We start from the raw sequence: 21,642 nt of genomic DNA, 5'->3' as shown, positions 1-21,642 counted from the left end.
ATGACCCTCAATTTATAGATGGTGAAACTGGGACTAAGAGAGGCTAAGTAATGTTAGAGCAAGAATTTGAATCAGACGGGTGTTCAGTGTCATGGGACTTTTCACTATGCCACATTTTGCTGTTTCCCAGGATACCTGTCAGATATGGCTATCGAACTTATGCTCAATACGTTTTTGGGTTTCTTGCCTTTGCACAGTGCTTCACATCTTAAAGTGCAATTAATTGAATTCTGATTATGGGTGGCCATTTGGCTGCAATGAGAAAGCATGTGTATGAAGCAAATAAAAAAATGAAAGTTGGATCACATAACATGTATCTCCACCGAGGTGGACAGACATTCTGGAATGCTTACAAATACCAGCGTTTGTTTATTTTCTTTTACTCTGCTGGATCGGTGGAATTTTATTTAGAAGGATGACTTGAGAGTCTAAAGACACCTAGAAGGAAAAGATAACTAAAAATACACATTTTCTAATTAGCTGAAAATTGTCATCATTTACGACATTACCAGAAGAGCCACAGTATTGTCCCAGTTTGCGTTGTTGTAAGTAGGCACGAACAGGATTGTGTATTCTGAGATGTGAAGGTTGTACTATGAAACTTCTTGTCATTTTTCAAGCCTGGTGGAAATGGGTACCTTTACTTTTCCATTTTTTGTTTATATGTTTTCTTCTTAGCAAACTAGAAACAAGAAATGGCATCTCAAACTATAGGATAGTGTCAAATACAGGAACAATGTAATTCCTCTTTTTTATACATGAACTGTTTCTGCAGTATTCAGAATGGGTGAGATTTTCTATATATTTCTCTTGAAAAACTGAGTTTTAAGTTTGCTTTGTTATTTTAGTCTTTTTTCTTAATATTGGCCAATATCCAGTGGATCATGAGAGAAAATGAATGCTGAATATTTAGCCTTCTAGCTAGAACTTCTTGTGCGGATGCATTACGATTCCTCAGTTGCCATGCATTGTTAACATAGCTCTTTGTTCCTTGGGAAAATGCTACAAGAAAATAGGAATTTCCTTTCACCATTACCCCTCTGGCAGTGTGTTTCAGTCTAATTCCTGGCTGGTACTCTGTCCCAGTTACTACCCCTTCTCCTTACCAGCAGCCTGAATTCTTAAAAGGGGGATTCCAGACAGACGAGGAAACAGCTTTCAAACACTGCACTGCAGGCATTTGAAGTTATTCCCCCACCGTGCAGTCTGGAAATCGGGGAGTGCCTCTCTGTGATGAATTCTAATGAGCTGCTAAGGGTGCCGGAGTGTGTGCGCTCGCAGGCTTTTTCTTTCCCCTCCCCCGCCTCTTCCTTTTCCCAAGCCCCCTTGTCTCCCTATTTCCCCTCCTACTCCTTTATCCCCTCCCTCTGTGTCTCAGTTCTGCAGTAAACGGGGCTGAGGCACATTCCTGCTTTGCAAGGCTTTCTGTTAAGGATGGTTTGTGGCTTTTGTTTGGATTGCAGCATGCAGAATTACAGGTAACACTCTGAAATTTAGCTAGACAGACAAATTATGTTGAAATGTTTTCAAAGAGGCAAAATGTTACATGGGAATTGATGAAGAAAATAAGTTATTTTAGCTAATTTTATTGTGGTAATTAAGGCAAAATGTTTTCAGAAATGCTATAAGCAGATTCCTTTTCTACCCAAAAGGCTCCAGTGAAAGGAAAAGGGGAGTCTGTTGACCTGACTGATTGATTTTGTTTTATGTTGATCATAAAAGCTTGCTGGTACTGCGCCTCCTCTGTAGATTAAGGACCAGTTAGTTATGGTGGGGGGGAGGGGGCTACTGAGGGTGGCCAGGAATAGTTCTGCTGAGTGAGGTGGGATACAGTCGGAGGGGTGATAGCATCCTGAGCTAGCCAGGTTCTTTGAGTCTTGTATTGGGCTGCAGAACATAAAATGCTCTCTCCTTTTCTTCTGTCAGCTGTTCAGAGGAGACTCATTACTGCTGAAGCTCCTAACCCTCCTCCTCTACCCCTACCCCTACCCCTACCCTTTACTGGCCTGAAGACACTGTGCCCAGATTTTGCCTTGCTCCCCTGGCGCTATGTGTATGGTAAACTTGACACTATGGCCGTGTCTGGGACTGGCCATCCAACTGCTGCTGACTCTCCCTCTTCCAAGGAAGTAAAGGGGGATTGCGCTGCAGGCAATGCACCAGGGCAGCAGCCTTGCGAGTCTGGGCGCTATTACAAACACACAGAGCTGACCGCAATGTCAGCAGCTGCTCCTTTGAACTGTTGGCAGCAGCCACGCGGCAGCATGAAGTGAGAGATCACTCCCGAGCTCAAGATGAACTCCACCTTGGATGGTAATCAGAGCAGCCACCCTTTTTGCCTCTTGGCATTTGGCTATTTGGAAACTGTTCATTTTTGCCTTTTGGAAGTGTTGGTTATTGTCTTTCTGACTGTATTGATTATTACTGGCAACATTGTTGTGATTTTTGTGTTTCACTGTGCACCTTTGCTAAACCACCACACTACAAGTTATTTTATCCAGACTATGGCGTATGCCGACCTCTTGGTTGGGGTCAGCTGCCTGGTCCCTTCTCTATCACTCCTCCAGTACCCGCTTCCGGTGGAGGAGTCCTGGACATGCCAGGTGTTTGGCTTTGTCGTGTCAGTCCTGAAGAGCGTCTCCATGACCTCCCTGGCCTGTATCAGCATCGATAGATACATTGCCATCACCAAACCGTTAACCTATAACACCCTGGTCACACCCTGGAGACTACGCCTGTGTATTTTCCTGATTTGGCTGTATTCCGCCCTGGTCTTCCTGCCTGCCTTTTTCCACTGGGGCAAACCTGGATATCATGGAGACGTGTTTCGGTGGTGTGCGGAGGCCTGGCACACCGACCCCTACTTCACCCTGTTCATCGTCATGATGTCATATGCCCCCGCAGCCCTCATTGTCTGCTTCACCTACTTCAACATCTTCCGCATCTGTCAACAGCACACAAAGGAAATCAGCGAAAGGCAAGCCCGGTTCAACAGCCAGAGTGAGGAGACTGGGGAGGTGCAGGCCTGTCCCGACAAGCGCTACGCCATGGTCCTGTTCCGGATCACTAGCGTGTTTTACATCCTCTGGTTGCCTTACATCATCTACTTCTTGTTGGAGAGCTCCACTGGCCACAGCAACCGCTTCGCGTCCTTCTTGACCACCTGGCTTGCTATTAGTAACAGCTTCTGCAACTGTGTCATTTATAGTCTCTCCAACAGCGTCTTCCAAAGGGGACTGAAACGCCTCTCGGGGGCCATGTGTACTTCTTGTGCAAGTCAGACCATAGCTAAGGACCCTTACACAGTTAGGAGCAAAGGCCCCCTTAATGGCTGCCATGTCTAAAGTGGTTTAGATAGTGGGTCAGAGAGAGAGAGAGAGAGAGAGAGAGAGAGAGAGAGAGAGAAAGAGAAATGTGCTTCCTTTTTATCTCTTTGTATTCCTGTTCACTAGGAAATCGGGAATAAAATAATTAACTCTAAGCAATAGCAAACAAATGACCCATCCAAAAAGCCTTCTAAGTTTGCAGAAATTATTTAAGAAGTGCTTTTGAATCAGAAGAATCAGGACCATGAAGATAAATTACTCTTGGTTCCAATTTTTGTAATGTCATGGAAATGACTACAGTTCTCAGATTTAAAATGAATAAAGCCATATCCAACACCTCTCTCCAGCTGGCATGACTGAACCTGGGTGTGAAAAGCGTCAGCATTTTAAAAAGTCATCGTTGTCTTGTTGCTTTTCTGGGTTCTTTCCAGTTGTGTGGGCTTCATATACAATTGATTTCTTTTAACAGGGAATATTAAAATACAGTAATGAATTAACAGAGTTTTAAAATTTTGTTTATGTGTGCCAAAGTGTAACTATACTGCAAGTTTCCACACTGTCATTTAGGAAACCAAATGTTTTATGTCGTATTCTCTTGAGAGAAGTCTCAAGACAGTGAATAATGTGGACACTTCAACATTAATTTTAGAATTTTGCAGTGAACCATGATGCAAAAGTACAGTCAAATATTAGACAATTTTTGAAAAGCCGAGCTACTTTTTGTGCTATGGTTCACAGAAATTTAAAGAAATGTGTGCGTTAGAAAGTGATTCTGTTGCAGTATTTTTACCCATGCGTTTGTGTATGTGCGTGTTGAGAATACTTGAAATGAGTTAGATTTCTCTTTTATAGCAAAATGTACACTTAACTAGTTCATTTTTAAAATAGGGATTAAATGTTCTCTTGTGGTTAAATGGAATCAACTAATAAGATAGGAGCTAATTTTTAAAAGCATTCTTTTAGTTAGTGTTAAGGAATTCACATTTGGACAAGAAAAGGAGAAATTCTAATTTATCTGTGTCTCTATTATTGCTATTCTCTTTCAGGAAAAAATCCTTTGGGATACAGTTCTTTCCTTAATAGTTTTGTTTTTTCCAAAGTACTAGCAAAATCTATAGGATTTCGTTATTTATAGAATTATTGAGAATGCTGTGTATTTGTAGTAGTGATGTTTTGTTCTTAAAAGCGTCTATCTTTTGAGCAAGAGGTTTATTTTTCTAAAAGGAGAGGATTTCTCAGCAGCTTCAGGCATGAGAGTATTTCCTCTACTTTTATACTGGTTTTAATGTTTTGAAAGCCTTCAGGGGACTTAACGTGGTCTCTGCCTTTGGCTAAATGTTGTAATCTGAATGAGACAGTGATGTTCAGTGAGATGGAAGACACCAGGGATGAGGGTGAAAGTGGACTTTTTAGTCCAAGAAAAAGGACGTGGGTATTTATAAAATAGGCAGATATGCTTTGGTTTTCCGTCACGATATTAGAAAACTTCCTGCCCCTTTTAAAATAAAGGGCAGCTTTATGATTTTAGGTTTGAGATATCAATTTGATTTTTAACCTCAAATGTGTTCTATTTAAACTTTTTTAAGTGATAAGTAATATATAAAATTTACATGTAAGATTCTGAGTTCTTCCCCAAAACTTGCTTGCTCTTTACATTTAGTACTAGAAAATTTGATTCTAAACTGTTTCAAAATTTAGAATTCATTTTGAAATTGCAAATTATGTTAGCAATGTTTGTAATTGCTATTACAAGTGGGAAACCTTTTCTGTTGGATTCTGAAAAAAACAATTGTACACATTTCCCTTTTATTTAAAGGGCAAAAAAAGTGTTTCATGTATGTTGGAGAATGTAACCTGTTCAAATTTGCAGTTTGCTTGAGAATTTTTAGTTCAGCAAATATGGGAATCTTAAACATTTCATTTTAATAGAAAATTGGTGTTAAATCAGTAGATTTTACTTTTGGAAGGCTGAACCCCTTTAATTTTTTCCTCCAGTAGAGTTCCATCTTGTGAAAATAGAAAAGAGAAAATTTCTGTTGAATTTTTTGGAAATGGCTAATCAAGCTGATCAGTAGTAAGTAGAAAGACAGTTCTTTTAATAAGAACTTTTGTTAATAGATTTCTACATTTTTGTCCTAATACCAAGTTTAGATGTCATTAAATGTATTTTTTTCATGTTAGAATCTCTTATCAGTGACCCAGTCTAAACCTGAAGTAGAAACTAAGTAGATACAGTAATTTAAAGAAAAATAAAGTCCCCCAACCCCTTGCCTGCTGATACTTGCTTAATATCAGATGTCTTTCCAGTTTATCTTGTTTTCATCGGACTGTATAAACTCCTAAGATTTCTTCCAGGTATCAATTCTCTTCTCACATTCATTGTATTGCTGTGTGTGTGTGTGTGTGTGTGTGTGTGTGTGTGCGCGCGCGCGCGCGCGCGCGCGCACGCGTGCATGTTGGGGAAAAGGGGACATTCTTGGATGCATTTGCATCCAAGAATGCAGTCTTCTGTGGCTGGGGCAGTTTCTATGTGATGCATGTGGAGAGTTTGTATTTAAGTAACCTTTTCGTCCTGGCATATTTAATGCAACATTTGATGACTGTTTGGGTTAAATACCAATCTAACTAGTTCAGAATGAGAAAAAAGTATATTTTTAGATTCAATTACTTTGGGCTTTGGCAAGACGGCACATTTAACTTTATATGGTATATGACTGATATTAGAGGAAGCATAAGATTTTGGTGATTGTGGTGAAATTGTTTCATAGTACATTTTAACATAAGACTAATACTAATTGTTATATTTATAAATTAGTTGTGTTTTTATACAATGATTTATTTCAGTGGAGGTGTATTTTTTTTAATTATTATTATTAGCAGAAAAGCAATTAACAAAAGGACAAGTGCTCCACTTTAATGAAAGAACTATCTTCCACCTGAGTGGATATTTGAGTTTTTCACGGACCTGTTGACTCACCCTAAATTCCATTTTGGAAAGGGTTTTCTTTAAACTTTATTGCTGGATGGATTCATTTTTGAGCCTTTCTAAATGGCTTTTCCTTTTTACTTGAATAATTTTTTAAGGATATTAAGGATTGGGAAAACTTGAATTTTTGTCCTATAAATGCGTTGTCCACCTCTTTGAACTTGAAAATAAAGCAACTGGGTTATAGACACTCAGGTAATAGAGTGGTTTCTGGGAGCTTTCTGAGTTTTTCAGGTTTGACTTAAAAATCTGCACAGTGGTTTTGTAGGAAATGTTATAATTTCACTGACTGTCTTTGTATCATAAAAGATTTGTTAAATAAATTATTGGCAAACCAGAATTTATTGTTATATGAGCAGTTTGGGGGCATTTTAAGGATGGAAGAATTGTGGCACTATGAGATTTTTGAAAGTCTTCATAAATCAGTTTATGTGTTGATTTTTGCATAATTTTTTCTGTTTCCAGGTTGAAGACAAACTATTATATATTATATGTACATATTATTAATATATTTTGCAGACTTTGGGGATATTCTATACATTTCTTATGCTGTAAATAAGTCATTTGGCTCTTCACAATTTGGGAGACAAAAGGGTACCGCAATATGATTACAATGAACTTTGAACTGAGAATCAAAAAATCTAGGTTACTGTTACTAATTAATTAGTTGTTTTTACTCTTTCTTTTGTAATATTAACCATCAGCCAGAGATCACTGGTCTTTAAAGAAAGTCTTTTCACATAAAATACAGAGCCCAAAACAAAAGAAATCAGAGGAAACAGAAACAAATCACAGAAGAAAACTTCAAAAAAAGAAACAAAAAATCCAACATTTTCAGAGATTTTGCATCCAAAAATATAGGTGTCCTAAGAGAAACTTTTAAATTGACACGTATGACCTTGTATAACTGGTAAAATAAATTAGACTGAACCAACACAAACTTGAAAGTAATTTGCCCCCTGACCCCCAGCAGACTCTGCACTCTTCAGCTTCACCCTCACCCCTTCCCTGTTCTTCTTTTTAGTCTTCCTCTCATTCCTTCGTTCTCTGCCTCTTCTTTCCCAGGTTTCATTGTGGTGGTTTTAAAAAAGAGTAGGATGCCATGGAAAAAAACCCCAAAAAACCCCAGAAAGAAAATAAGACCTCTTGAAATTTAAAATATAATCAGACATTTTTTTAAATCAGAAAAGTTAGAAAATAAAATTGAAGTAGGCCAAGTAGTAAAACAAAAGACAGTAAAGTAGATAAAGAGCAAGACAATAGGAGGCTCAATACCCAACTATGTATGATTTTCAGAAACAGAATAAAGAAAAAGAAAAGAAATTCTCAAAAAAATATCACAAGAAAAATTTTCAGAACTGAAGGATATGAGTTGCCATAATGTAAAGGACCAGCTTAATGTAATAAAAAGATTTTGATAAATCATTATAAAATTTCACAATGCTGGAGATAAAGAAAAATCCTAAAAGCTTCTTGGTCTGGAGTAGGGATGGGAGAATGGAAACATAATAAGTTCCCACTGAATAGCACTGGACTTTCCGCCTCATTGAAGCAAGAAGATAATGAGGAGTGACTTCAAAAGTTTACAAAATGATTTTTAACCTAGAACTTTATGCCCAGTCAAACTTTTCATTCAAGTGAGGTTGTAAAATAAATCCATTTTGAGATATGCAGGGTCTCAAAATATTTACCTGCCTTATATACTTTCTCAGGAAGTTTCTGAAGGGTGTGTTGCCGTAGGATGAGGGATGAAATCATGAAAGAGGAAGATGTGGAACCCTGGAAACAGGGACCCCAACACAGGAGAAAGGTGAAGAGAATTCCCACGGTGACGGGGAAGGAAACACCAAGAAGTCGGATGTGCAGCAGACTTAGAAAGCAGCTAATCCTGATAGGAGCCTGAGGAAGGGGGCACTAGGAATTATATCTTTAGGAAAAAATACTTGGGAGGGGTTTACAATTCTGTCAGGTTCATAGGGAAAGAATTGGCGATAGATACGTAGCATACTGAGTGAAAAAAAAATTAGGCAATTAGGAACTTCAGGAAAAAATGGAAAATTAAAGAAAATGGGAAGTCTAATGATATACACTGATTCAGTTATGAACAATATTGGTTTAACTAAAATTGTAGCAAAATTATGTTGAAAGTCATGATGAGTATGTGTATGGAGGGTATTGAGGTTAGGGTCTGACACACAGCTACAGTAACCATCTCCCACACTAGAAAGTCTGGCGGGGGGGGGGGAGGGACAATTTAAGCATTTTGTTTAGAAATATGAAGAAAAACAAACAGCTAAAAAGTGAAAATGGTTGCCCCTGGTGAGCAGGGGGCACGGTGAGAGGAGTAAAAGATCTGTTGTTTTTCATTGTAAAGTTTTGTACTGCTCAACCTTTATAACTATGTAGGTGTATTATTTTTTATGAAAAGTGTAGACCACATTTAGGAAAAAGCACATAAATTTTAGCAGAAGTAGAAGGAAACCAGGGAGATAGGTTTAGAACATGTTACTGAAGTAGAAAATGAGGGCATGAAAGCACTATGTTGTTAACCTGTGGCCCTGTACAGAGCTGTTTCCTATATATTGCGTTTTATCCTCCTAGGAAGACAGGCAGAGGGGATGTTATTCCGTCTTTTACAGTTGTGGAAACCGAGTTTTGGGGCTGTAAGACCTTTTTGATTCCTAATCCTATATACTGCTATGCCTGGTAGGTTATCTGTTTGGATGTTTTTAAATTTTTAAATTTTGGTGTTTTACCAAGAGAAGACAGCAGATACTGGAAAGCATCTTCTTTGACATCATAGGAAAGAATACATGAAAGCAAGCATGGGTGTATGCGCGCACGCGCTCGCGCGTGTGTCTGTGTCTGTGTGTCTGTGTCTGTCTTAGTGTTTAATGAGTATGCATGTACTGGTATACAAGTACCTACAATACAAGACCTAGCATTATGAGGTCATGAGAGGAATGCAAAGTACTGCGTGGTATTCATAGAAAAGAAGATGTGTGTTAGATCAGTTTCCTTACAAAGCCATATATGAGATGGGCTCTGGGTAGAAGAGGATTTCTGTAGCCTTATCTCCCTTTTACTCTTTGAATGAGGTTGACATAAAGCATCCAGTTAGACAGAATTCATGAAACCCAAAGGATCAATAGACAAAAGGCCCTAATAAAGTGACCTACAATTATCAAATAATATATGACTTGAGAAAGCCCTTTGCAAAGTAAAAAGCACATCTTTATGTTAAATTACCATGACTGTAGTCACTTAATGAAAGATTTATTGGTTTGTTACCCAAAGATTGTGTTGACTGAACAAAAAGAAAATGCAAAAGTAAGAGTCTTTTCAAAGTAAAATTTTAAATTCTGTGTCTGTTAGCTTTCAACAAATACTTGTTGAATTGAATTAGTAAGACAGTATTTGGGGAGGAAAGCAAAAGTTACAGCATTGAACAGTATGATTAATTTCTGACATTTCTTCCAGAAAGACTGGGGAAACTCCCATTGCCAAAACCATTTATTTATAGCTAAACAAAAAAAACAAAAAAAGAAAAGGCATTTGTGGGTTTCTCTCTTCATTGTTCCTGGGGAGCAGTATCTGACTTAAAAGACGTTCATTTTTAAAAGTTCTTCATGATGTGATATTTGTAAGGATTGAAACCATTCCTACTTAGATTATGGTAACATCATATATTGTTAGCATCATTGTACTGCGGTTGTGTAGTGTAGCCTACAGAGCACTGGAAATAAAATTAAAACAAAATTAGGTCCTCCTCTGGGCAATTTATTAGGTAATGTTGATCTGTCTGAACTTCAGAAGGATACTTTAAGTGAAGATAACACCAGCATAGGAGTTGGTTCAAGATCAGATGCATGTTACACTAATAGTAAAGCTCTTTAAAGCTCTTTACATTGTTACTAGGATTACTTTATACTCTTGGATCACTTTTTTTTTCCTGAGGTAAAGAGGAAGGTAGTGAAAAGAGCATGGATTTTGGAATCTCTGGCCCTTGGTTTTTTATTCTGTAAAATGGTTTTACCCCCTTGTTAGAATATGTGAAAACTAGACACTATCACATCTTCATTGTGTAGAATTGTGCATGGTGGCTCCATAGAAACTCAGTAAAAGATTGCTGCTGCTATTTCTTTGTCACACAGAGGTCAGTCTCCCAGTGACTGGCCTGCCGCAAGTCGACATGTGTCCCCAGACGAAGGGCCCTGGGTGAAGGTGGAATGGCTAGGGGGGCTTGCCTCCCTCAGGGATCATAAACCCCTCAAGTCCTGCCTTGTTGGTTTGCTCTGTGGAGATACTGATGTTTTATGTAATTTGTCCTGCTGTTCTGGAGGAGGATTAGTCCCACACAATCCTCGGACATTAAGATGCATATATGTAGGTGTACTTCATCAAGGAGCAAGTCATTGAGGTTCACAGTAGGCGCTTGAATAGGTTAGAAGTGGATAGGAAATTTGGGACTGAAGTAGTAAAGAGCTATCACTTTAGCTGAACTTTATTTTTAATTTTTATTTTCTTTTAAGATTTTATTGGGGAATTGGGGAAGTGAACAGTGTTGGGGAATTGGGGAAGGGGAACAGTGTGTTTTTCCAGGACCCATCAGCTCCAAGTTAAGTTGTTGTCCTTCAGTCTTAGTTGTGGAGGGTGCAGCTCAGCTCCAAGTCCAGTCGCCGTTTTCAATCTAGTTGCAGGGGCGCCCACCATCCCATGCGGGAGTCAAACTGGCAACCTTGTTGTTAAGAGCATGTACTCTAACCAACTGCGCCATCTGGCCGCCCTAGCTGAACTTTAAAAGTGAGTTGTATTAGGAAAAAAATAAAATTGTAGCAAAGGGTATTTGAAGCTTCAAAGGCCTGATTAAAAGAGGGGCCATTTATATTCTTAAGGAATAAAGAAACCATAATATATAGGGATTAAAAGTATGTTCTTGAGAGGCAGACAGACCTGGGTTTGAATCATTTTACCAGCTGTGAGAGAGCAAGGTTCATAATCCCTCTTGGTCTTTGTTTTCTTAACTAATAGCACGATTTTATACAAGTATTGTAAAGATTAAATGAACTAATGCATGTGACACCCTTAAGCCCAGTGCTTGGCACTCTAAACATTCAGTTACGTGTTAGCTGGTGCTGCTGTCTTCCTGGTGACTAGGGCGGCATGGTGAACCAGGGTGTCCAGTGGAGGTATAATGGAGAGGAAGGTCAAAAATATAAATTGGAGCTACCTGGTCTGGAATAAATGCTAAGGGATTTTATTCTAATTAGGAATTGGAGGTGGACTAAAGATTTTTGAGTAGGTGAGTGACATAAATATAGAATCCCAAAGTGACAGAGCTAGACGATCCCTTAAAAGTCATAATCTGGAGACCCAGAGTAGTGACAAAGTTAGTGGGGCACAGAACTGGGACTAGGATCCAGGTCTTAGACTTCCTTAGATGCAGTCACGCCACCAAAATAAGTCCAAAGCATTGTTCAGCATTTGTCAAGTGCTTTGAAAATAGGAGTTTCCAGCAGTTTTGGAAAAAGAAAAGTGTTCAGGTTTTGGTGTATTAAATAAAATAAAAACAGTCTTTCCAGGACTGGCCGAGTGGCTCAGTTTTTAAGAGCGTGAGCTCTGAGCAACAGGGTCCCAGTTCGATTCCGACATGGGCCAGTGATGCTGCGCCTGAGCTGAGCTGCCACTGAGCTGCCAACAGTTGGCAGGATGGCTCCGCTGGTGAGACGTGCTCCTAACAACAAGGTTGCCGGTTTGACTCCACATGGGATGCTGGCAATGCCCACCCACAATTAAGATTGAACACGGCACCTTGAGTTGATGGCGGCCGGATGGCGACTGGACTTGGAGCTGAGCTAGCTGCGCCCTCCACAACTAAGATTGAAGGACAACAACTTGGCTGTTCCCTTTCCCCATTTCCCCAATAAAAAAATCTAAAAAAAAAAATATGTGTGTGTGTGTGTGTGTATGTATGTATATATATGGTCTTTCCATTGGTACTTTGGGATCAAATAAATTAAGATTTGCAAAATATTAATTAGTTAGAAAGCTCTCATGATCACTGGCAGCCACCTCAGAAATGTTCATTAGAGGGATTAAAAATACATGAAATGGGTGGTCCCACCTTCACTGGTATTTGTGTATTTGTGCTTCTAGTAAGGTTAGAGAGTAAAGTTTTTGCATAAATCAAATTGAAGCTCACTGCTTATCCTGTACCTTTTTAAAGCTGCTGTTTCCCAAGAATTTTAAATAGAAAAACTTAAAAATAATTGCACTCTAGGAAGACTCTTACTGTGTAGTAAGGCATTACTGCATAGATACTAATAGACATTGGTTGGTATTATACCTGTGTGCTGATAATTTTTTAAGTTTTTACGTTAATAGAAAAATATCTTAATTACAGCTTTATCCATTAATGATGAAATAAGATAGCTTTTAAATATTTGTTTCTTGTTAATTGTTTCTGAAGATTTGTTCTTTAGTAGAAAAATTAAAATCACAAACATGATTTTTCCTTTGTATACAATTTTGCTCAATAATATAAAAATACAATTGAAATAAATATTTGTACGTCATCACAGTCATCAGAAACGTGTTTGGAATGTGACTTTCTATATAATAATTTTGTGTCTTCTAAGTTAGCTGACTCATAAATTATCTCCCTTACCACCTTTTTACTCAAAATGACACTTTTAATGTTCACTTTTGTCAGGTAACAGTTCTTGAGCATTTCCTGCTCCTTGGGCCTCTCCACGATGAAGTACTCAACAATAGCAAAGCAGGAAAAGGTTGGCAGTGCAGTTAGTTAGCATTTATGCCTTATCTATACATGATTTGGCCAAGCGCTGAATAATTTTCCTGTGGGAAACTTGAGCCCTAAAAGGAAGTGAACATAGCTAAAAGGCCGCATGTCACATGGGATTTAGGTTTATTTTTAGAATGGCACTATAATGCCATATTTGGATTGAAATAATGTGATATCAGTACCCTGTTTTGCTCAAGAGCTGTCTTTTCTGAAGAAGTCATCTAATTTTGTCTTACATTTGTATGCTGTCAATTCAACGTAATGCGTATGTAACTGTTAGCTGATGGCAGTGCTGAAGCATATGTGAAGCTACAGGCGCTTCCTTGACAAACATTTTGGGAGCCTGCCCTCTGAGGCTGCTTTCTGTAATCAAGATTCTTCGACAGTTCATTGATCATAGTACATAGTTGTCATGTTTAGGGTATGTTGTTTTCTTCTTTGGAAGGTAAACAGAGTAAATAAGGATTAGTGCCAGTGGGGGTTGGTGTAGTTATTTTATTGTCTTGAAATAGAAGCGCTCTTTACTCAATGAGGCAACGGTAGGAGAGAAGCCCAGATGGATTTTGCCTCCGAGAAATTATTTTTAAAAAAAAGATAATCAGCAAAGGTATTTCATACTGAGTTGTGTCTAGAGTGTTTTGGTTAGCATGGTTCATCGGTTAAAAAAACACATATTCCACCATTTATATTTTATGTCAGTTTTTCAGCTGCCTGATTTATCTTCTTCATAATTTCATTTGGATAAGATGAATTATGATGCTGTTAAAATACAATGGATTTCTTAGTTGCATACTATCTAAAATCGCAGATCCCCAGCAGGGCACTAAGTCCCAAACGTAGGCAAAGCTGCCAAACACACACTTTGTCCCATGGCCTCTCTCCCAAGGTTGGAAGTGTGCCACCATCATAAACCTCAAGTCTGCTGGGAAAGCGCTGCCACTTATGTATAGGCCTTATGTTACCTGCTTTCCATTTAGTATTTTATTTGTTTCTCATAAACTCTGTGAGGAAGGGACCCTCACGTAGATTTTAGAGATAGGGATGTGAAGGCTCAGGCTAGTTAAGACAGTTGTCCAAGGTCACACGGTGGAAGTGGAGGAGGCAGTATTCAGAGAGAGAACCACCTGAGCCCCGAGTTAGCATTCTGTCCATTATGCTGTGTGATCGAGGGAGAGCACCTAAATTCTGTCTTCTCCATTCTTTGCCGGAAGTCCAACTCCAGTCTTCGATCGTTGTGGCCCGATTCAGAAGTGCCTCCAGTTACATCCATGTTTGTGCAAATCTAGTTCCAGTTTGCTCTCTGATATGGTGGAGCATGTGTTTGATGTGTTTGGAATGGAAACTTGAAAGCATTAATTACTGAATTACCTACACAATACTTCATGATCAATTTCTAGTCTCTTTTTGGTTCAGCTTTTGAGCTCTCTTATTAAGTGTTATTCAGTGACATTTTACTGGAATTATGATTTTTGCCTCCAAGAGCAAATCACCAAGATAAATATACAAAGCAGTGCCTACCCACAGATCCAGTTTCCGCTGAAATCCCCGCTGCTGCATTGGTGTGGAAGAACAGCACCACAGATTGAGAGGAAACTGGTATGAAGAGCAGTGGTGCTGGTCACATGGGGACAAGTCAAAACGTGGGTGCATAGGTACACACGTTTTATGTTCTTGGAATCTGAATTTAAGATAAAGATGTTTTTGCACTGTCAGTGGTAAGTGAACCCATCGATCAGATATTTATCTACAGAATTCTTGTTGATTAAACTATGTAATGGACTCAAGGGGCTTTTTATACAAATACACAGTACCTCATATTACTAAGGTATTGAGGTACTTTATTAGAATACTTACAATTCAACAAAATAGGAAAATGTAAATAAGAAAGATTTGGAAAATAGAAGTAGAACAGGAAGATAATGCATAGCCATGAGATCCTGTGTTGTTTGATTGGGCTGTGAATTGGGTTCTGAGTTTCCTGGAGGCCGGAACTAAACATTCAGTCATTGTTCATGGAGAAAAATACCCACATTTCTTTCGGAAAAACAGAATTTCTGAAAGGGACACTGAGTATATGGTAGGTGTCCTCACCTACCTCGTTATGCAATACAAGGTTTCAATAGCAGTTATTTTTGTTTTGTTTTTTTTAAAGATTTTTTTTTATTGGGGAATTGGAGGATGGGAACAGTGCTGGGGAATTGGGGGAAGGGGAACAGACAAGTTGCTGTCCTTTTGTTCTTCAGTCTAGTTGTGGAGGACGTTGCTTCACTGGCCCAAGTTGGTACCATCATTGTGCTCTTCCCGGGCGAGGCGATCAGTCACTGGCTTCTGGACGGCTGCTCACAGTGGCTGCTGGCACTCACGCTGGCTGCTGGCTACACATGGTAGCCCATGGCAACCCACTGCAGCAGGGGCTGCAGCCTACGCCATCGCTGGCGACTCACGGCAGCCCAGCTCCAAGTTGAGCTGTTGTTCAGCATCTTAGCTGTAGAGGGCAGTGTCACTGGCCCTCATATGTGGGATCCGAACCAGGGCCCTCTGGCGTCCCAAGCCAGCTCTTAACCACCGTGCCATTCGGCTGGCCCTGTTTTGTTTTTTAACAGGGTCTCAGAACATTCCAACCCAGAATATTTAAAAGATTACTGATTATTGTTTTTAACTGAAATAATTAAGATACATGTTGGAGGCCACCTAGCATTTACGGAAAATGCTTTTTCTTTGACTAATTTATAGGAGGGGCACATGTTAAGATTTTTTTTCCCTTTGTTTTTATATTTAAGAGTATCATATATTTCTCTGTCTACATGTCATCAGAGCCTTCGTGATTTCTGCTTTTTCATAAACTGAACAGCTTTCATTCAAGGAAGCACTTTCATATGAGTAAAAAGAAAAGGCACATTTCAAAGTTTGGGTCATGTCAATTTTATTTCATAAGGGTCTAGGAAACAAAAGCATTTTAAAAATATATACGTATATAGGGAATTATAAGTGCCACTGACCACTGGTAAGAGAATTTCTTCCCTTTTATAATATGTTTATTTGGGTAAAGATTGTGGGTTAGACAGAAACCAGTTGGGTTCCAGTCTAGCTCCTCACTTTCGAGCCACGTGATTTAACTTCTTACGTCATAAAATGGGAGAAACCCTAGAGCCCACCCACCTCAGAAGGTTAGGATAGATAGATCTGTGTGACCTGTCTGTATATAAGGTGCTTAAAACAGTGTTGCGTAATTATTTTTAAGTCTCTCAAAGTGAATTTGTCAAAATTACTTCTGACAAGCTGTAGCTGACTTTTTAAGAGCAAAATGTAACCAAAAGATAATTTTATTTCTCTGAAGCATATTTTAATGATGGCATATGGTATAATGGATTAGAGTGGGGTTTTGGTGGTGTTTCTGTTTCTTAAGCATTACGTGATGGCTTTTGAGAAAGCATGTATTAACATTTCAGACTAGATTTAAGATCTAACTTTTTATTCAGGCAGTGAGCTACTTTGGAAATAATAGCCTTCCCTGTGCTGGTTATTTCTCATGGCAGCCTTCCACTGCATATTCTTTGTTTAGGTACTTTCTTTTTCTTCCTGCCATTCTTAGCTTTCTATTTTTCAACTTGAGTTTACAAAGGGTGTGTATTCAAAGGGTTTCCGCCAGTTCCCAGTACCTTGTTAATCCTGAGAAGTGACCCAGTGGGCCAATTCTCACAGTAAGATATAAAAATAGTCATCCAGAAAAATTACAGAATGTGGTACCACTGTGATATGAACTAATAGACGACTTTCAAAACCAAGATGGGAGAAGAAAACAGCACAAACATAATTTCCTTGATTTTTCTCTGCACAAGTTATTAAGAGAGCCTTAAATTTTTTTAAAGTAGCAAAGCCTCACCATTGTTTTATCATGTAAACTAAAAGAGCATAAGAATTGGGACTAAGAAAGAAATCATCTAGAAATCAATCACATGAACAGAACCTACCTTTTTTTTTTTAGAGGAGCAAAGATTTTATTGAAGCAAAAGTACAGCTCTCTTTTGAGAGAGGGTACCTAAACAGGGATGCCCCAAACGGAACCTACTTCTGATTTGAGTTTACACCCACAGTATGCCTTTCACCAGTTTCAGTCCACAAATTCAGCCCACCATTTTACTGATTGCCTAATAAGAGCAAATCATTACTGGTATGTGAACTTGCCAATGTAGCTTAACCTAACTGAGCCTAAAGTTCTGTATAGTAAGGAGGTAATACCTTTTTCTCTTTCAATAAACTTTATTTTTAAGAACAGCTTTAGATTTCCAGAAAGAAATACTGTGAAAAAGTACAGTGTTTCCATATACCTTGCAACTGTTTCTCCTGTTATTAACATTTTACACTGATGTGGTGCATTTGTTATAATTAATGAACCAATATTGATACATTCTCATTAACAGAAGTTGGAACTTTATTTAGATTTTCTTAGTTGTTACCTAATGTCCCTTTTCTTTTTCAGATACCATCCAGGATACTGCATCACATTTAGTCCTCATGCCTCCTTAGGCTCATTTTGATTATAACAGTTTCTTAGACTTTCCTTGTTTTTGATTACTTTGACTGTGTAAGGCATACTGGTCAGGTATTTTATATAGTGCCCCTCAACTGGCATCTGTCTGATGTTTTCCTCATGAGGTTTTATGAGTTTTGGGGAAGAACACATAGGTACAGAACTATTTTCATCAACTCATATCAAGGGTACGTGCTGTCAACATTGACTTGACCATGGTTGATGTTGACTTGGAGGTTCTGGCTGAGGTCAGGTTTGTCTCCACTGTTATGTCACCCTGTTTCCCATTTTCCGTACTTTATTATTCCAAAGGAAGTCACTGCACAGCCCACACAGGAATGGGCTCCTTCTATGAGAGCAGGGTGTGGAATGAGATTTGTCTCTCCCCTTCCCCATTCATTGATTTATGTATATAAGCATGGACTCATGGAGATTGATTTTATGCTTTTGATTATAATCCAGCACCACTTCATTTGTTTTGTTGCTCACGTTGTTCCAGCTTTGGCCCTTGGGAACTCTTCCACTTGACTCTTGTATCCCTTTGAAACACTCCCATTGTGGGTTGGTTTTCTAAGTGGCGGGAGGTTGGGGAGCGCTTCCTCTGGCACTTCTAGATGTTCTAGGCTCATCTTGTGTAGTTGTTACCCCAGGCCTAGAATCAAGCATTTCTCTAAGGAGCCCTGGTTCCTTTTTTTTAATTGGAGTATTGGGGGAGGGAACAGCGTTGGGGAATTGGTGAAGGGGAACAGACAAGTTGCTGTCTTTTTGTTCTTCAGTCTAGTTGTGGAGGATTTCACTGGCTCATGTTGGTATTATGATCATTGCGCTCTTCCCAGCAGACGCAGATCAGTTTCAGTCACTGGCCTTTGGACGGCCGCTCACAGCGGCTCACGGCAGCTCACACCAGCTGCCGGCCACTCACACCAGCTGCCGGCCACTCATGGTAGCTTATGGCAGCCCACTGCAGCTCCACTGCAGCCTACACCCACACCGGCGACTCACGGTAGCCCAGCTCCAGGTCGAGCTGTTGTTCACCATCTTAGCTGTAGAGGGCGCAGCATCACTGGCCCCTATGTGAGATCCGAACCGGCAGCCCTGCTGTTCAGAGCTTGTGCGCCCAAGTCAACTCTTAACCAACACGCCACTTGGCCAGCCCCCCCCGGTTCCTTTTATTGGTAAATTGTATTAGAAACCAAGGCATGAGGTGTTCTCATCGCTACTGGGTGTTACTGCTCCTAGGCCCTTGCAGCCAACAGAGCAAGGAACTGTATGTCCAGTAATGCCTTTTACCAGCCAGCATGTGGGTTCAGGGAACAGTGCATTGGGGTTAGAATAGGATGGAGTCAATAAACTTTATATGGAGTTCTTTGCAGCTTTAGATACAATTTTTAGTTATTTATAGACTAGAAAGAAGGAGGGCAAGACAAGTACATAAAAGACTTCCAAGCCAGCAAGATAATTGCTATAAGGATTCTACTGATGTGTCTAAATTAATGCAGTTTTTCTGGAGGATAAATGGACAGTATAACTCAAAATTCAAAACATAGGCGTTATACTGGATCTTTGGGGGAGGGGGATAGAGTGATTGTGGAAACCATCTCCTCTCCCTTAAGAATTACGGCTCTACTTTACAGCCTTGTTTATAGAAAAAGGAGCAGGACAGTCTGAATATGCCAAAGTCGGAGATTTGGCATAGTAAATTATGGGATAGCCATGTGACAAATTACTGTGTGCTAAAAATGCTAGGGTAGGATAACTGTCAAATAACGTGAAAAGATGCTCACAACATTTTGCAGTTAGTAAAAATTAATTTTCAAAGCAGTATAAACTCATAAAAATAATTATGTAAAAAGTTAGGCATATGCCCACCCAACATGAGCTACAGTTATTCTGAGTTGTGGAATTATTTTTCTTTTTTCTTGTATTCCCCCAGTATTATAAGGGGGAAAAAAAGTTTTGTTATTATACTAAGAAAGCAAAGTTAGATTTTTCTTTTAAAATGCAATAAGGTGTATCATTAATGTTGGGTTATATTTGGGGAACAGTGAATAGTCCCATCTGGCAGGAGTATGGGAAGGGACAAAGATTTGGATTTTAGTGAAGGTGTTAATTCTTAGTATTTGTTTAGTGAATAAATTTTAAAAGTGCTGATATTTTAGAGTACAGTTTTTAATTAAATTATTTCTAATGTATGTATTATTCCATTATATGAATATACCATAATTTGTTTATCAGTTTTTCTACTGATGGACATTTGAGATATCTAGTTTTTGGCTATTGCAAATAAGATTATTATGAGCATTCTTGTACATGTTTTGTTTCTTTTGGATGTATGTTTTCGTTTCTCTTGGGTAATACTTAGGAGTGGAATTGCCGGGCTTGAGTAGATGTGTATTGAACTTTATAAGAAACTACCTTGTAATTCATCAAAGTGGTTTTTCCTTTTACACCTTCATTAGCAACAATTGAAGAATTCCAGTTGTTTCATTTCCTCACCAACATTTGGTATTGTCTTTTTACTTTAGCCAGTTTAATCCATTTCAGTGTGTATGTTTATAATTTCTGAGCTGTATATACTGTTTGTATTGCTGCTTTAAATGTAAGGGACAATGTACCACTATAATTTCAGGGTTTCATTTGAACCTTTACTACATAGGAGATACAGAAATACTGTATACAGATTTTGAGAATTAACTCTTGTAAAATGTAGCAAACATTTTTAACCATTTGTTATTACATGAAAAAGGCATATGTTCAAAGGAGTATACGTTTCAAGTTACTGCAGCTTGTGACAGAATTTCTGCAGTTAAAATGTGTATGAAATTAATCAGAAGTAGCATGCCAGTGTATTTAAAATCATTACAAAAATCTTCTCTCTGGTGATGTTGCCCATGACAGATTACTGTGTTGTTGTATATTTAGAGCAAGGCTTGGCACAGCTGTGGCCTGGCGGCCAAATTCAGCATGCTTCCTGTTTTTGTAAATAAAGTTTTATGAGAATACAGAAATGCTTGTTTATTTACATGTTGTCTGTGGCTTCTTTTGCTTTACAAAGGGGGAGTTGAGTAATTGCCCACAAAGCCAAAAATATTTGCTATCTGACTCTTAAACAGAAAACATTTGCAAGATGTTAATACTACATCATCATGGCATTTTAGTTTTCTTTCGGGGAGTAAAGCTGTTTTTCTTGGAATAAATGAAGCCAAAACATAAAACCAGCTGATCAAAAAAAACCTACTTCTGTCATAAATTCAATAATTTTCAGGACATATCAACTGACAGTAGTTTTGCCACTCCCTGTTCTTTTGATTTACATCTCTGCACGATTGCCTTAAGTACATTTGTAAAACATTGTTTGTTAAGCCATTTTACTAACTGTAGTCTGGTTGAGAGAGGATGTACACTAAGTATATGGTTGACTTAATCAATCTTGCCATGAATAATGTTATCCAATAAGTGCCGGGCCAGCAAGCTCCCTGTATCAGCTACATGTGTGTTAACTCCTTAGAAATAAAAGACCTATGTATTGTTGCATAAACCTTAATTTTACAAGCACTTGGGTTTGGATGTTTTGCAAAAAGCTCTTTGCTATGTTCTCTTAGGAAGGAGCCATCCATAATGTTACTGTGATTTTTTTTCAGAATCTTTTCAAATTTAATGATGTCATTCTGATAGGAATTTATTAAATTTGTCATTGTTAGAATTTATGGATCGCTTTTGTACAGGTTGGCCTCTGGCAAGTCAAATGGATTCATTCCCAAGTTCTTAAGCATATTTTCTAAGACCAAATATTTAAGCAAGTGGTTCACTCCTTGATTTATTCTCATTCTCGAAGTCATCAAAAATTCAGCCTGTGAATTTTTTCAAGGCCATTTTACGCCTTAACTCTTTTGTTTTTTAAAGATTTTATTGGGGAATTGGGGGAGGGGAACAGCGCTGGGGAATTGGGGGAAGGGGAACAGACAAGTTGCTGTCCTTTTGTTCTTCAGTCTAG

The 21,642-nt window shown here is 38.7% G+C and overlaps 2 protein-coding genes across 3 annotated transcripts in view; both read left to right on the top strand.

The window, feature by feature from the left end:
* The window catches only part of RABGAP1 (RAB GTPase activating protein 1), a 139,996-nt gene that overhangs the window by 77,005 nt on the left and 41,349 nt on the right, over positions 1 to 21,642 (top strand). The window lies entirely within an intron of this gene.
* On the top strand, positions 1,356 to 6,778 carry GPR21 (G protein-coupled receptor 21). The gene is made up of 2 exons (XM_019658802.1): positions 1,356 to 1,478; positions 1,927 to 6,778. The coding sequence occupies exon 2, from the start codon at positions 2,295 to 2,297 to the stop codon at positions 3,342 to 3,344; it is 1,050 nt and encodes a 349-aa protein (XP_019514347.1). The 5' UTR covers positions 1,356 to 1,478; positions 1,927 to 2,294; the 3' UTR covers positions 3,345 to 6,778.

Source organism: Hipposideros armiger, unplaced genomic scaffold, assembly GCF_001890085.2.
Source record: "Hipposideros armiger isolate ML-2016 unplaced genomic scaffold, ASM189008v1 scaffold_290, whole genome shotgun sequence".
NCBI lineage: Eukaryota > Metazoa > Chordata > Mammalia > Chiroptera > Hipposideridae > Hipposideros > Hipposideros armiger.
The sequence above is the reverse complement of the archived record's forward strand: the minus strand, read 5'-3'. Positions and strand labels throughout refer to the sequence as shown.

What these genes read in the sequence shown, in the direction of transcription:
- GPR21 (XM_019658802.1), top strand. Translation starts at nt 2,295, where the DNA reads ATGAACTCCACCTTGGATGGTAATCAGAGCAGCCACCCTTTTTGCCTC.